Source organism: Panulirus ornatus, chromosome 1 (genome assembly GCF_036320965.1).
Source record: "Panulirus ornatus isolate Po-2019 chromosome 1, ASM3632096v1, whole genome shotgun sequence".
NCBI classification, from domain to species: Eukaryota; Metazoa; Arthropoda; class Malacostraca; order Decapoda; family Palinuridae; genus Panulirus; species Panulirus ornatus.
The window spans coordinates 85,757,061-85,773,516 of NC_092224.1; the positions used below are offsets into that span (position 1 = coordinate 85,757,061).

Here is a 16,456-nt window from a genome sequence, read left to right on the forward strand (position 1 = left end):
GGCTGTGGTAATGAAATCAAACTCTTGTAGTTCCATCATGATACGGTGCGAAAGTTTGAATTGAAATCTGGCAGCAGGCGCTTGCAGGCCCTCGTGTTGCCAGACGTATGACGTGTCCTGACTCTTGACGCCTCCAACGTTGCACCCTGACCTTCCCACCTCATTATCACTCTGGAACCTTCTTGGGCCAGATATATGACCAGAAGGTCATATATCAACATGATGACGTGTGAATGATGATGGCTAAAAGTGTATCAATCATGAGAGTCATATCCACCGTATTTTGAGACACACACACACACACACACACACACACACACACACACACACACACACACACACACTAGGGAACAGATGGTGTTACTTAAGTATAAGCTGGAGGAACAGGAAAAGAAACTGGATTCACTTCATGAAAAATTAAAGAACTTAGAAGCTTTGTCCACTACTAAGATTGCCTTTAGGAACTTAAAGACCAGGCATTGTATGTACGCATATACAATGCATATACATCGTATGAAATATCACACACACACACACACGTAGGTTATTCATATTTGCTATTTCTCTTGTCATGGAACCTCCTGGATATCGACAGGTGAAGATGCTTCTGAAATGGTATGAAAAAAAATAATGCCAGTCGCTTGTTACTGTGGAGAGTTTCAACGTGTATATGTACAGACACACGTGATGTTCGTATGTCATGAGGCAAGGAAGAATATACGAGATTCTCGGTGTAATTCTAAACAGAATCGAACAGCTGATGAGGCAAAGGACGCTGGTTACCGACGTGTTTTGTGTCGACATCACATCCTGAACGAGATTGTCGTAAGACTGTCATTAATTAGTTTAGTAATGCGTTAAAATTACCTCGAGAATCTCGACACGTTTTCCCCTTTGCATCGGAGATTTCCCCTGGCACACTCAGTCCGACCCTCAGTGCACGATCTGTGTTTTGATATGTTTATAGGACTTTTTAACAGTTTCCGAGGATTGGATCCTTGACGGAGTAGGTTTATGCAGTATTTTCTAGGATTAACAACCTCAAGTTTCCTCCTCCGTCATTTGTTATGAGTCTTTGGTACTGTGCTCACTTCCATGTGCTCAGCCTCGACCTTAAGGTCACCACTTTACGGTCTTCCACATGTGTTTACACTCACGTTTCTCACTGCTCGTTTCTCACTGGTTCTCTCAATACCCTTAACGAACTGTCTTATACCTAGTGTCTCTTTCCCTTAATCTACCCTCACTACTGGTCTTCTTAGGACGTGATACACGGTGCATCTTTCACCTTATGTCTCGCACCTGCTGTCTCTCATTCCCGTACTGCACCCAGAATACGAGTGTCGTACATACTACATGTTGCAACGCACCACTTACCACATCTCGCATCAGGTGCCCTTTCCCTAGCCATCTCTCGTAATCTGTCTCTCCTAAGGTGTGGTGTACGTCTCATACTACGCTTTACACTAACTCTCTCTCTCACTACCACCGTCTCTCATCCCCCATGTATCGCACCACTTGTGTCTCCTCACCTGTCTGACACTGTCTTCCTTTATCATCTGTCTCACATCAGGTTCTCTCTCTCTCTCTCTCTCTCTCTCTCTCTCTCTCTCTCTCTCTCTCTCTCTCTCTCTCTCTCTCTCCCCAAGTGTGGCACCAGCTGACTCCCCTTGTATAAGGTACCCGGGTGAATTTTATCTACCTGTTTCATGCCATCTTGTCTCCTAAATCTGTAGCGCGTGATGCTTCTCGCCACCACCTGCCTCACGCCATCCGTCTCCTCTACCCACAGTGTGTAACCTCGTCAACTCGGGCGTGGCTGCCATCTTCGGCCCCCAGTCCGGCCAGACCTCGGCGCACGTCCAGTCCATCTGCGACGCCCTGGAGATCCCTCACATCGAGACCCGCTGGGACTACCGCCTCAGACGCGACGACTACTCCGTCAACCTGTACCCACACCCCTCCTCCCTCAGCAAGGTGAGGCTGCACACGTGTGCCATCTCTGATCCACACCTCGGTCACATCTTGATTACACCTGTGTTACACCTTCCCTGTGTGCCTGTGAGTACGTACACCTCTGCTCTGAGCGTCGATGAATTGTACCACTTGTTTTAAGACTATGTACCTTCGCTACACTTGTACTGTATTCCCAGTAGGTAAGCTACAACACCTTGGTTCTGTTTAGTGAGCGTGAGCCGCGCTACACCCGGTACTACACGCACTTGCCTTTCCCCAGCAGAGTGAGTGATGCATGTACCATGTAATCCAGAGTTCCACTGCCTTTATGAACCAGTCAGCCACTTTACTCTCGGTAATCGATGATGGTCGGCAGCTCCCACACGTGGTAATCATAGTCCATACGTTAAAAACTACTTTAAAAAGATTAAATCAGTAATGTAAAAAAAAAAGATATTGTACGTTCAGTTGTACGGGACAAATGTGAACTAGCTGAGTATATGGCTGTTTAAAAATGGCATCATAAAACTTTGTTTTTCAATACCAGAGACAAGTAGAAGTAACGTAGGATGAGGACACCTGGCTATATAAACTAAGCCCATGTCACGCCTGCATCCCACACACGTACTTTGTGTTAAACCTGCGCTGTTCTGTTACATGTTGCCTGTGTACGTATATCATGTTGCCTATGTGCTTATTACATGCTGCCTGTGTACTCACTATATGTTGCCTCCCTGTATACTCATTACGTGCTGCCTATGTACTCATACTGCCTGTTTACTCATTATGTGCTTCCTGTGTGCTCATTACGTACTACCCGTGTACTCATTACGTTCTGCCTGTGTACTCATTCCATCCTGCCTGTGTACTCACTACGTGCTGTCTATGTACTCATTCCATCCTGCCTGTGTACTCACTTCGTGCTGTCTGTGTACTCATCATCTATTTGTACTGTACGGGGTGGAAGTACTACCATCGCAAGGTCCCATGATTTGAACAATCTCACTCATACATCGTCGGCATTCACAGTGTCATCACCTGCCATATTTAGTTCACACTCACTACTCTGATGCTATGAAAGTACGTCTCTGCATCTTTGCTATCAAATTCCTTGCTTAATTCTTGTTATGACCCTGGCTACCCTGTCTTTGCCTCCTTCGATGAACTAACTATCGTTGTAGAAGTCATCAGACTTGAAGGTTGTGATCAGGTCACAACTTATTCTTTTCTCTTCCATGGGAAAGGGGGGGGGGGGAGAATTTATACCCTCTAACCTCGCTCACTAAGAACTCTTAACTATGTCATCCTCCCCTGGACCTTCTCTAATAGTTCTTTTTGTTTCTTCAGCCAAACTTGGAAAGCTTAATCTAACTTAGGACTAATATACGTTTGAGTAGCTTGATGGACATTTTCTTATCCACGGACGTAAACGCGATTCTGATATTTGAAAAACAGACAGTTTGTCTTCCTTGCTATTCTTTTTCGGTCACCTGTGTCGAAAAGATACGGAGTAAAAGTTAAACTGTTGCCAAGTCCATCCCACACACACACACATTCCTTCAGCTTATATTTTGCTAAATAAAATTCGTATCGAGACATTCATTAACTGCGTCCCATCCTACTTACTTTTGCATACTGTGGTCGAATTCCTTTACCCGTGCATCACACCAACTTGGGAGTTTGAATAAAGTCACTTGGTAGGTAGATGCAGTCCCCATCAGCCTTTACTCCCGTTGTGACCTTAGCATTATTCGTAAACATATTAATGTACGAGTCCAAAACTTCTTCGCGATTCAGGTAGACCAATGGTCCCAGGATCGAGCCCTGCTGTACGCCACAACGGTCCCTAACTCATTCCGAGATAGCTCCTCAGAGGTGCCTCCTTGGTTCCTTTCCACTAAGGTAACTTCGTATATTTTGGAGGACATTTTCTCCTGTTCCTGCTTAGATATCTATCTCGCTTGCGAACCTCGTATGTAGTGTAGTGTCAAAGGCTATCTTGGCAGAGTAAGAAAACCAAATCCACATAACTTTCTTCTCTTCTCTAAAAGGAGCGGTTTGAAGTCGAAGGCGTTCGTTACACATGACCTTCTTTTCCTTAGTTCGATTTGCTCTCGCTTAGGTGGTTCCTCCTTTGCAAATGGACATTCTTTTAATGTCTAATAAATCTTCTCCAGTTTTACAAGACCACGGTTGTCAGAGGAGCAAGACCGCAGTTCTGCGCCAATTCTAAGCCTCCTTTCTTAGGGAGGACAATTGCATTAAGTCCGTTCCATCTCTTGGCATTACAGCCTCGTTCAACGACATGTTAAACAAAATTTCAGGCGGCCTGCCAAAGGTATTTACTCCCATCTGCAGCATGAGCCTTAAATGGCTCAGGCCATCTTGTAGTCCTTCTTGTCTTTGATCATTTCAATCCTTCCCAAGACCACCACCTCATTATTTTTCACCCGTGTATAGGCGACAATGTCTTCCGGTCGGAAGACATTCCTAGAACAGCACTCGTGTCCTCGCATATCTTAACATCTCCCTCTACAATTTCTCACTATATCCCTTAGCCTCATTAGCTTCGCTGTGAGTGACTATTAATGCTCATGAATTTGTGGAAGAGTTTTGAATTTATAGCGGCTCTTAAACAGGCAACTTAATCCTGATTCATTTACGGCAAAGTTTTGAATTCTCTCTCGCCCTCTCGACAATAATCCTTCCAAGCCTTTCCTATTTCCCCGTTTCTTATTTGGCTATGTTCATTTATTGCCCCTATGTACCTTCGAAATACTGGATGGTTATAGTGTCGCCTATATATCTCGTCCATGGTGCATCGCTAAGCTCTCTCGCTTTTTTGACATTTATCACCTCATTTCTCTCTTTTTTTTTCAACCTCCTCTTTTTATCTACTGCTAAAGCCATCCATGGTCTAGCTCTTCATCTTACACTTCACCGAACCTTTCATAATAATGACCTGTATCACGATTATGAAACTCCGTTTCCCAATTTGTCCTCGATGATATCTGTTTAGATTTGAGTAGTTTCCACAGTGTTATCTCCTCTCTGAATTTGGTTTCATTTCCCCCCTTTTACGTTCTTATTTACCTTTTAATCCAACTCTGGCATTACAGGATCACTCTCCCCTCTGTCACATATTATGTTCTCATCATCTAAGCTCCTACGTTTAAAAAATTAAGGTCTAGTGTGCTCATTGATATTCTGGTACAGGGTATTTTCCTTTCTGTATCCTATGAACTTCGCCTCAGTGACCTTCTGTGTAGATCTAAATTCTTCCAGTCTATTTCTTTACGATAGTTTGAATTTTTTTTCACCTCGGCGGCGTGCGTGTTTCATTACTTCATATACCATCCCAATTGTTGCGTTAGTGTTACACTTGCGTATTTGATCTAGTTCATCAAAATTCTCTTGATGGTTATGAATTAACAACACGTCTATGTAACCCTTTCCTTCAGCTACTCGTCACATTATGCACAGTCAGAATCGGTCATCCATCAGCATTTCCTGAAGCTTTTCCTGGACAACACTTAGACAACACCTGCACTTATACCACAACACCCACACTTGTACCACACTTCCAAAGCACCTGGACAACACCTGCACATATACCACACCTCCACAACACCTGGACAACATCTAAGCCACGTCTTCCCCCACAGGCCTACTTGGACCTGGTTCGGCTGTTCGGATGGAAGTCGTTCTGTATCTTGTACGAGGACAACGAGGGTCTGGTGCGCATGCAGGAACTGCTCAAGACGCCCGCGCCCAACGAGTTCAAGGTGTCCATCCGCCAGCTGCCCCGGGGTAATGACTACAGGTGAGTCCCCACGTGGCAGATGAGTCCTCAGATACCAGTACCCACATGTTGGACGAGTCCTCACGTATCAGTACCCACATGTTGAATGAGTCCTCGGGTATAAAGTGAGTCACTCCGTGTTAGGTGAGCCCTTGGGTATCTGGCAGGTACCCATATGTTGGATGAGTCCTAAGGTATCAGGTGAATACGCACGTGACTCATCGGTTATGAGGTGTGAGTCCCCTCGTGTTAGATGGATCCTCAAGAATCGGGTGTTTTCCTCCTCTGGTGTCAAGCGCTCATCCCCGGTACCTTGTGAGTCTCCTCAGGCTTCAGCCGAGTTCCACTGGTGTTAGATTGATCCAGTCCGTGTCACATTGAGTCTTCAGAGTGTCCAGTGAGTCCCTGAGTTACCGAGTGCGTTTCCACGCGTTAAAACGAAGCCCCCTTCGAGGGTGGTAGATGTGTACTTCAGGAGTCTGTGAGTGTACTAGCATACCCCCAAGGTGAGTAAGTACTCTGGGTATTAGATGAGTCTCTGAAGAAAAGAGCAAAATTCTTGGGCTCATGGGCAGGGATGTCGAATTTATGTTTTAAGGGAATAATCTTAACTCACTACAGGTTCACTAGGGCGTTCTACTCCTGAATCCAGTTTTGGCCACCTTACTTAAAAAGAGACAGACAGAATGGAGTGAGTACAAAGGCGAGCAACTGAGTTAATTTCCGGACTGAAAATAAGTTCTGCGAGAGCCGGCTAGACGACTTAACTTACTAGGAAAAGAAGAGAGTTAACAGGTGGCTCAAGTATACAAAATAAACATAGGGTTTGTTTACTTCGATATAACAAGCTACTTTCAATAAATTTGATACTACTCGAAGTAATAGATGCAACGCGTGGGCAAGCGTTTTACGTCGAATCGGACGAAGTGATTTTTCTTAAATAGGAATGTTAACGTATGAAATGATTTACCAATTATAGTTCACGGTAGCCCCATAGATTCGTTTAAGGATAGATTTGATGAATCCTTGCTTCAAGTCCACGTAGTATTTGGGCCCCTCAGTTATATGTAAAGATTACATATGTGTATGTATTTCTTCTCTTACCACTCTAATCAGCAACCTTCTGATCCCTTGTTTTTCCCTTGTACCCTTTCGTATATTGTTTCGTGAACTTCAACTCTGCTGAACTTAGATTGAACACCTTCCAAATACTCAGGTACTTTACACATTTCTTCATTGAACTACGTTTATCATTTTTCATTTATTGTCGCTGTTTATGTGGACTCGGCACAGCTGTATTTACATCTAGATTTGTTATTCATCTTGTGTCTTAAGTGAATTTATTCAAACTGTCGACTATTTCTGTGTTCAGAAATAACTAAGGACCAAGGACGGACCATTAGGGACACCACTTTTTTACCTTATGTAAAATTTCCACTTATTTTGATTCATTCACAAACTACTACGCTTCCATACAATTCCAGTCTCTTCATATGTCTCCTTGAAGAAGGGCTATGTAAGCCTGACGGAAATCATGATGAGAAGCGAATAGACTAGTGGAAGCTCCAATCACTTTATACAGTCCACCTTTTACGTTATAGCCATCGGGAGTGTGTCAAGTAAGACCAATACGGACACATTGCTTCAGTGTAACACCATCCAAGTGATTGCTTGAGAACCTTACCTTTTTCCACTTTACCTGAGCCAGACTAGAGTAATATTATCCGTCAAGGTCTCAGGACGTTGGCAAGACTGGCAGATGTTTAAGACTGGATATCCAAACCCCATGAAGGGCTAGCCAAAATTACCGTACACACATATTTTTCCTGACGGAACGACCCTAACATTCATCCAGTTTTAAGTTTTGTCTTCCCTTCCCCCAGGCTCCTGCTGTCGGAGATCAAGAATACACTGGAGCAGAATATCATCCTGGACTGCAAGACGGAGAAGGTGGGTGAGGTGTTGAAGCAAGCCCAGCAGATAGGGATTATGTCCTCCTTCCACAACTACATCATCTCATCCCTGGTAAGTGCTCAGGATAAGTTTAGTTTTTGCTTTTCATTTCCCTTTGTGGAAGGTGAGATTATTTCACATAAGAGAGTCATCCTCGTCTTCAGCTGTTGTGTCTGTTGACAGTTTTAGAGTGTTTCTGATGTTGTGATTGTTGTTACTGTTGTGAGTGTTTCTGTTGTGAGTGTTTCTGCTGTTGTGCTTGTTGTTACTGTTGTAGAGTCTTTCTGTTGTGATTGTTGTTACTGTTGTGAGTGTTTCTGTTGTTGTGTCTGTTGCTACAGAGGTGATCTATATGTACTCGTGTAATTTCTGGCGTACGTGGAATGTATGAAAAGTTTAAACAGGATATAATTCAGGTCGTTTTTAGATCTGATTTTCAGGTAACTCAAAGGTAGACAGTATTGTCATGTGCTGGTCACTAGCAACACACATCGTGGCGTAACGAATTGCGATGATACAATGTAATTCAAGTTGTTTGTACAGTCATTATGTATAGAAAAGCCAGTGTCCAAGAGAAACGTATCTCGCTCTTAAAACGAACACTGTGAAGTGATTGATATATAATTAGATACAATAAATTACGTGGCTTAATGAGGGATTTTGTGTATATTCATGCACGGGTTAGGCCATTACTTATATACCATCAGCCACGATATAGTCCTCATAGCACACACGCGAGGCTTTCTAAGTGAGAAGGTGGATTTCGAGATCAGTGGAAGGTAGAGGCTTCGATCTCCACTCCGGATGGTAGAAACTCGACGCTCTATCTTGTCATGTAGTTACATGACAAGAACTGTCTTGTCATGTAGTTACATGACAAGACAGTTTCGTCCCATAAACAAAGCTCTATACAAATGCGTAATTTCGTTACTGGTTTAACAGGCCTTATACTTTACAGGAACACCTTCCCCTTACATAAAGAGAGCTGCCGCTTGTCATTCCACTGGTGACACGACGTGCGATAGGGAACGTCTTTCTTCGATGTTACGACTTGTTATTGTTCACATGGAACGTTTTTTCTCAATGTTACGACTTGTTATTGTTCACATGGAACATCTTTCCTAAAGGTTACGACGACTTGTTCACAGTAACTTCGGCCATACACTGAGGGAACCGGTTCACCATCGTGAGAGTCTGTGGCACCTTATATAATGGGTGCTGGACCGTGAGAGTCTATGGCACCTTATATAGTAGCTGGACTGTCAGAGTCTGTGGCACCTTATATAGTAGCTGGACCGCGAGAGTCTGTGGCACCTTGTATAGTAGCTGGACCGTTAGGGTCTGTGGCACCTTATATAGTAGCTGGACCGCGAGAGTCTGTGGCACCTTGTATAGTAGCTGGACCGTTAGGGTCTGTGGCACCTTATATAGTAGCTGGACCGCGAGAGTCTATGGCACCTTATATAGTAGCTGGACTGTCAGAGTCTGTGGCACCTTATATAGTAGCTGGACCGCGAGAGTCTGTGGCACCTTGTATAGTAGCTGGACCGTTAGGGTCTGTGGCACTTTATATAGTAGCTGGACCGCGAGAGTCTGTGGCACCTTGTATAGTAGCTGGACCGTTAGGGTCTGTGGCACCTTATATAGTAGCTGGACCGCGAGAGTCTGTGGCACCTTGTATAGTAGCTGGACCGTTAGGGTCTGTGGCACCTTATATAGTAGCTGGACCGCGAGAGTCTGTGGCACTTTGTATAGTAGCTGGACCGTGAGAGTCTGTGGCACTTTGTATAGTAGCTGGACCGTGAGAGTCTGTGGCATCTCATATAGAGGAGGGACGAGCCTGAGGAGAACATCTTAACACAGCCCTACACAACACCACCATCCGTTAAGCTGTCTCAAGACACAACAATTATTTCTCTCAAAGTTGACAATATCACCAGTTGACGGCTCCCGGCAAAAACCCTCCAGACGCCCCTTGCCCAGACGTCGATATATCTTGGGGCGTGGAGGATTGTCTGAGGGGGTGAGGCAGGGGCTTATTGCCACTGTGTGAGGACTAGCGAAGGGGCGAGAGAGAGACAGACAGAGACAGACAGACAGACACAGAGATAGTGTGTGAGAGAGAATACAGATATAAAGGAAGAGTGTGTATCTCTCTCCGTGTAGGAGATAGTTTCCAAAATACCCTCACGTTAAGTGTAGATTACATTTCTTATTTGTACTTTACTGACATGGTTCGGGCTACAGCATGCCCTCCTCTTGTCCATCTCAGATTAAAGCATAAAGAGGTATGATATAATCAAGAAGGTAATCAGAGCTCCCCAGGTGTTTGTAGACCTAACACGTAGAGGTAGAAAGAAGTGTTACAGAAAACGGAATAAGAAAAGGAGGAAGATGATTCCACAGTGTTGTTGTTGTTCTTCGAGGAACAGAAAACGACGGGAATCAGCAGCCAGACTTGTGGAAGAGATCCAATCCTTGGTGGCAGGAACAGATTCAGACACTTCAAGAGAGAGCAGTGGTCATATGTGATACCTGTAGGGAGGAATGGTTTAAGGGAAGAGATAGCTGGAGAACTGATGATGGAAATGGATTTTGATTCCACTCCAGCGAAAAAGAGAAGTATAGGGAGAGCCACTCATGTCATGTGAGCAGTACCCCCCACACACAGTGGCGAATCAAACCCACTGTAGATATGGAGTAGACGAACATCTATTACGGCATCTATACTACAATCCCAGGTTTTAGGATGCGTATTGTGTTGTTGATCACGTGGGGTGTCCAGGATGGAGTGGAGGATATGGTCATGCCCAGGATGCTTATGATATTACAAGATTAGAATGTTAAATTCAACAGCGAGAAACGAGCGAGAGTTAATATAAGTCGTACTTGGGAATTTACATTTTTTGCACTGTTGAGTTTAACCAGGTTTCTGTCTCCCCTCTCTGATATAGTGGATAGGTCCGTATAGAGCGTAATGTTTAGTGAGGGAGGGGGGGAAGAAAACGAGAATTCGAGTCACAAAAATGGAAAGGGGGGAAAGTGAGGTGATGTATGTGTACCGTGGAGCATCCTCGGCGTGCAAGTGAGGAGAGAAGGTCATTTATGGAGAGAAGAACGAGTCGGCGGAATGGACAGAACCATTGAGGACACCACTGTTAACAGGATAAGAAGAGAACAGTCGCTCTATCATCGACGACTCGTATAGGCCGACCAGAGACGAAGCTTTATATTAGAAAACAGAGAGAAGCTAAAAGAAAGAAGTTACCATAGAAAAAAATATAAATCTTACGCTGCTTTGTCAAATGCTTTGAAGACGTCGAAGGCCACGAAAAATGATTTGAATTATCCCTGAGAGTAGAAAACCAGACGTGAGTCACAAAGGAGAAAGGAATCACTACTTCATAGGTTGTGCATATGTTTAAGAGTCTAAGATTATACACTAAACGTGAGGAAATATATGGTAGGATTATAAGGCATTAGCTTTTTTTAGTTTTTCTTCTTCCGGGTTAGATCTCAAAAATGATTTTCTCACTCAGGCATCCCCTTTTGTGCCCTGGAGTGGCGTGAGAGGTAAATGGAAGTTTGATGAGAGCGTATGACTGCTCTGGCGGGATTCGAAGTGATAGTTGGTCACCGCTTGGACACGTAGGTCTCGAGCCACCAGTAAGGTAAAGGTGGTGTTGAAAGTCCCGTGTGTTGAGGTACGCTGTTGTGCAGGAGAAATGTGGTAACACACTCGTGTGTACGACGGGAGAGAGAGAGAGAGAGAGAGAAATGTCAAAAAACATTGTTATTTGAGACTGGCAAAACAACAACTTGCTAATGTTGTCCCATAGGAGCTGAACAGCATTCAGAAACTTGTCCCTCTCTTCGTCCCATCCAACTACAGATACTTTACAATCACATCACTGTTATTCATACAGAGAATCTAACTTTTGAATCATTTCCCTTGATATCGTGTCCGTTTCCTCTCTAGAGAGGAAGAAGTCTAGCAAAAGAATTTCATTGACAGATTCAGCGGAACCTGGTTATTGTGTCACACCTTCACGTCCTTACACCCGAGTTCCGTTTTCTGTGAGGTTTAAGCGTTCGTTCCCTCCCTCCTTCCATCACGCCCATCATAGCCAGCCGGCAGGGAGAGGGTTGAAGACCTCACCTCCAGCATTTGATAACGTGTGTCGCAACGAGTAACGTAAAACAGTTTATGCCCGTGCAACCAACCCCGGTCATTGTTTGCGCGTCCACTCTGTCACAGCGTAGGGTAATGGATGAAGAAGGTCTTATGATAAAAAAGCATTTCATACCCAGTGTTGAGCGTGTGTATGTGTGTGAGCGTGTGATGATAGCAGCGCGCGACACCGTCTGACAACCCGGGTCTCATACCACTCCAGGACCTGCACCTGGTGAGCCTGGAGGACTTCAAGTACGGCGGCTCGAATATAACGGCAGTGAGGCTCATCGACCCCGATCGGGACGAGGTGCGCCACCTGACGGAGGACTGGCAGGCGGGTCGTATCTTCTACACCAACAAGCTGCATGACGACGACATGATCATGAAGGTAGGTAGGTGGCTGGCTGGCTCCTGCTGCTGCTGCTGCTGCTGCTGCCTCACATTTACACTGGCGCCTTCCCCCTCCTCACCACATGCCTACAATGACAGTGCTTCCTCACACGTGTCGACAGTGATACTGTTCCTCCTCGCTGATGCTATGAGCGCTGCATTCTCATGTGCCTACACTGACACTTTCCCTTAAAGGCGTCGACACTGGCACTGCCTTGTGAACCTCCCTTACTACACTGACACTGCCCACACATACATCCTTACATTGGTATCAGTCCCTCACATGTGCCGTCACTAACACTGCTCCCCCATACCTCCCTACCCTGACACCTCCCTAGACTCTCGCATCCTGACATGTATCTATACTGACTTCCCCTCCCCCCACACATGTACCTTTATTCCCATATACACTGCCGGCGATCTTTTACACCTGGGGTACAGTGACACTGGTCCAGCACACGTGTCTATCCTGATACTTCACACATGCCTAAGTCAGAACTGTTTACATAAACACTGACAGTGTTCCCTCACTGTACCTACGACACTGACGTTTGCTCCTTCCTTCACACTTTACGTGCTCAGCTCCTACATTGTTGTTGTTGCTGTTCCATCACACTTCCTTCGCCCATACTTTCCTAGCATCACTCTGCATGCCTACACTGTGTCTCATCTACATAGTTACACTGACACCGATCTTTCACATGTGTTTGAACTGTGCCTTCACGGATGATGTTCTCCTTCACATAAGCCGACACCACCACATTCAGTAACACTGCTCTGTTGTACTTGCCAACACTCTACGTACACTGGTTATTCCACACAGATATGCATAAGTATCCACAGTGGATTTCTGTGGTGTAGTGGTTAGCATTGCTAACCATGAATCATGCACGGGGCGGGAGCCGCCCAGGTTCGAATCCTAGGCGTGGCAGTCGACCCAAAGTCCAGTACCAGCTGTTCATTCTCCCCTTCGAGGCTGGTCAGTAAACAGGCATCTGGCCTTGGCTGGGATGTGTGTATGTGTATGAATACACACAAGGGTAAAGACATGTTACATATTTGATGTTTAGAGGCGAGGCAACACGAGTGAAAAGCACTTTCGCCATAGTACACATGTAGTGACCACAGTGAGTGCATATACATTGATAAGCTCCCTTAAATATGGCCTCATACACCCTAGTGTGACTCTCTTTTCTACGGATGTTCTACACACACACACACACACACACACACACACACACACACACACACACACACACACACACACACACGCTTGCCCGCCCCCATTCCCCATCTTTCCCTCCCTCCACATCACTGTCGTTAGTACATACACACACACACACACACACACTAAACAGGCCATAACACCAAAGCTGTTATCTAACGCATGGATTACCCACACTGCTGACATGTACAACAGTAATACTCACTATACACTTGTAGCTTTTATCATGCAGCTACACCTACACACGAGACACTTGAAGCTCATAACTAGCTTATATACGCCAGTCACTTGTTTCAAACAGAAGAATTGAAATTCATAACCAGTATAAATACGACAGTCACTTGTTTCATACAAGAGAGTTTAATATTTCCAGTATAGGTACGATAGTCACTTGTTTCAAACAGGAGAGTTGAAGTTCATAGCCTGTATGAATACGACAGTCACTTGTTTCAAACAAGAGAGTTGAAGTTCATAACTAGCATAAATACTACAGTCACATATTTCAGACAACATGTTGTAGGTATACTTTTAAAAGCACAGTTTTTGCCCAAAGAGGTAAGGAACACAAGACCTGCAGCTCCTCAGGCTGTGGGTCACCAGCGGCACAGTATTGCTTGTAAAACAGGAGTCAATAAACAGTTTTGTTGTTGCTGTTGTGGTGTGTTGCTTCACTCAGTGTCCTGTGGTGCCGTCTGGTCCCTGGTGACTTGTCTCAGTGTCCACAACCCTCCAGGAAACTTGGGGATGAGATGACATTCCAGGGACTATATGGAGGATTAGAACCCACATATTATTACATTGAATATTATAGCCGTAACATCAGGGTATCTATTTTCCTGAGGCGATGTGTACGCCAACGATAATGCTCTTCCGTCGGTAGAACACGCATACACTCTAGCCGGTTCGACAAGCGGCTTTTGTCTTTGTGGTAATTCATAAGACTGTTAAGAGACAGATGTGCACCTAACGCTGGTGTTGGTCAGTGTTAAGTCTCCATCAGTTGGTGTGGGCGGATTAAAGAACCCGGGTAATCATCTCACCTGACCACTGCACCCTGACAGTTGACCCGTGAGCACGACGATGCGACCCTTGGCCTGATCTCGCCAGGGCGTGTGACCTAACCAGGAAGGGTCGGGTCAAATGCCACGCCATCATAGCCAAAGATCGTACCCGTTGCGCTCAAGTGTTTAGAATTCCTTGGGGTGTAAGATAAAAGAAGAACTATCAATCAAAATGTTTAAACCTTTTTTTTTCCACCAGATTCGACCAAACTCAACGTTAGATATGAATATCCGCATTTGATAAGAGGTTTTTTTCAGAGTACCTGGTGGGAGAATCCGCCCACACCAGTCATACGTACACTTAAGATACTGAGTTTGTTGCCTCTCTGGCGATAGCTGGAGAGTACAAAGCGATGGAAGAGCAATGTCGCGCGTGTCCATGTCATTGTGTCTATATCTGGTGGCTTGGTTGGGGGTGTCTTGATAATATCTTAAGCCTCAATCAAGCAGACGGTGTGAAGAGAAGTGTCTAATTGATCTCCTTCTGTTTTGTCCGCCTCTCTCAGCTAAGGAACATGAGTGTCTGGACGGTAAGCCATTGTTCTTTACATTACGCTGTAGGTGAACTGTACCACACTGTTTTGAAAGGTAGAATGTCCGGAATGTTAGCCCGAGGGGAAGACCTGATGCTCCCGTAGAACCCTTATTGGCCAAGTAGGGACCAACCCCACCCTTACGTCAGATGACCCAGTGTTAGCTAGGTGTGGAGAGACGGGGAGGTAAACTCCTTCACAGATGACTGTGTTGGCCCGGGTTGATGTACCCATCCTGTCCAAATAACTCGTCATCTCCCGTAACTCACACTAGATTTGTGTTTACTTTTATTTCTTTGTGTATGAGGCTAAAATATCTAATATACGAAAGCTCTGGAATTTTAAAATGACTTGTGCTGTCGGAAAGTGTCATCCTCACTGCCCTAATTTTGTTGGACCTTCCACTGTTGAAGTCGGCATAGCATTTATTTTAGCCTCATTATCCTGTTGAGCACAACGGAGGAGGGAGGAGGAGGAGCACTGTGGCCCGACCCATGAGGCATGGCGGTAACAAGCTTCGAGTATGATGGCCTTTGTCCTGACCCTTTTTAAGGATCAGTTCAAAGGCCAGACTACCACCATACATACTCCGAGGGCTATTTCCGTCGGGCTGAATTTAGGTGTCGCGCTCTCTCGGGTTCTTGGACTCCTACCGGTGTTGCTCAAGGGTTAAAAGTTACCCCTCCCAAAACTGGCCCGTAAATCCATTGCACACACGTTCATAAACTGCCAGATCTACTTCTCTAAATGTCAGTAACACCCACCCTGGACTGTTTTTAGGGCTATTTTAAAGAGTTATCTAAATGTGGCCAACAGGTAAAACTTCCGGACATTGGATCTTTCTCCTGCTGGTCATTCTTGGCTATAGCTTGTGTGTAGCTGAGACATAGATGTATTAGACAGTGATGTTCAGGGATATACGTCAGATCACCTGATGTTTTAGAGTCTGCGTATTATATCTGAACATCAGACGGTAGTGTGGCTTTTTGTCAAAACAACTAGCACAGACAATGCGCGCTTGAGAATAGCACCACTTTGCAGCAAATCTTACCTTACGGGTGAAGTAGAATGAACCGATATTGTCGAGCGTGTGACTCGCCAGTGATGTGGACATTCATGCTCAGGTGTGGAGGAACAACACAGATGCGTGAGGATGCAACGTTATCTCTATCTAAAGAGGCTGTCGAGTACTGCACTGACGAGTCTACACTTGTACACTCGTGTATATATACTCTCACAATTTGGTTGCATTAGGGACGCCACATGTGGCACGTTCAGAACAACAAACCAGATTTAGATTTGAGAGAGTGTTGTAAAAGTAATAGGGCTACGTTAGGAAGGGATTCTGTCTGAACCCATTCC

At 45.0% G+C, this 16,456-nt stretch overlaps 1 protein-coding gene across 7 annotated transcripts in view; it reads left to right on the top strand.

Annotated features, from left to right (window-relative positions):
• LOC139750394 (glutamate receptor ionotropic, kainate 2-like) overlaps positions 1-16,456 on the top strand; it is a 690,745-nt gene that overhangs the window by 592,977 nt on the left and 81,312 nt on the right. For 6 of the 7 annotated variants that reach the window (XM_071665191.1, XM_071665147.1, XM_071665137.1 and 3 more), the window contains exons 4-8: positions 1,793-1,977; positions 5,622-5,779; positions 7,642-7,783; positions 12,106-12,273; positions 15,068-15,091. In XM_071665191.1, coding sequence (XP_071521292.1) covers positions 1,793-1,977; positions 5,622-5,779; positions 7,642-7,783; positions 12,106-12,273; positions 15,068-15,091 — 677 coding nt within the window. The remainder of the gene's footprint in view (positions 1-1,792; positions 1,978-5,621; positions 5,780-7,641; positions 7,784-12,105; positions 12,274-15,067; positions 15,092-16,456) is intronic. The other variant, XM_071665182.1, reaches the window with a different exon arrangement.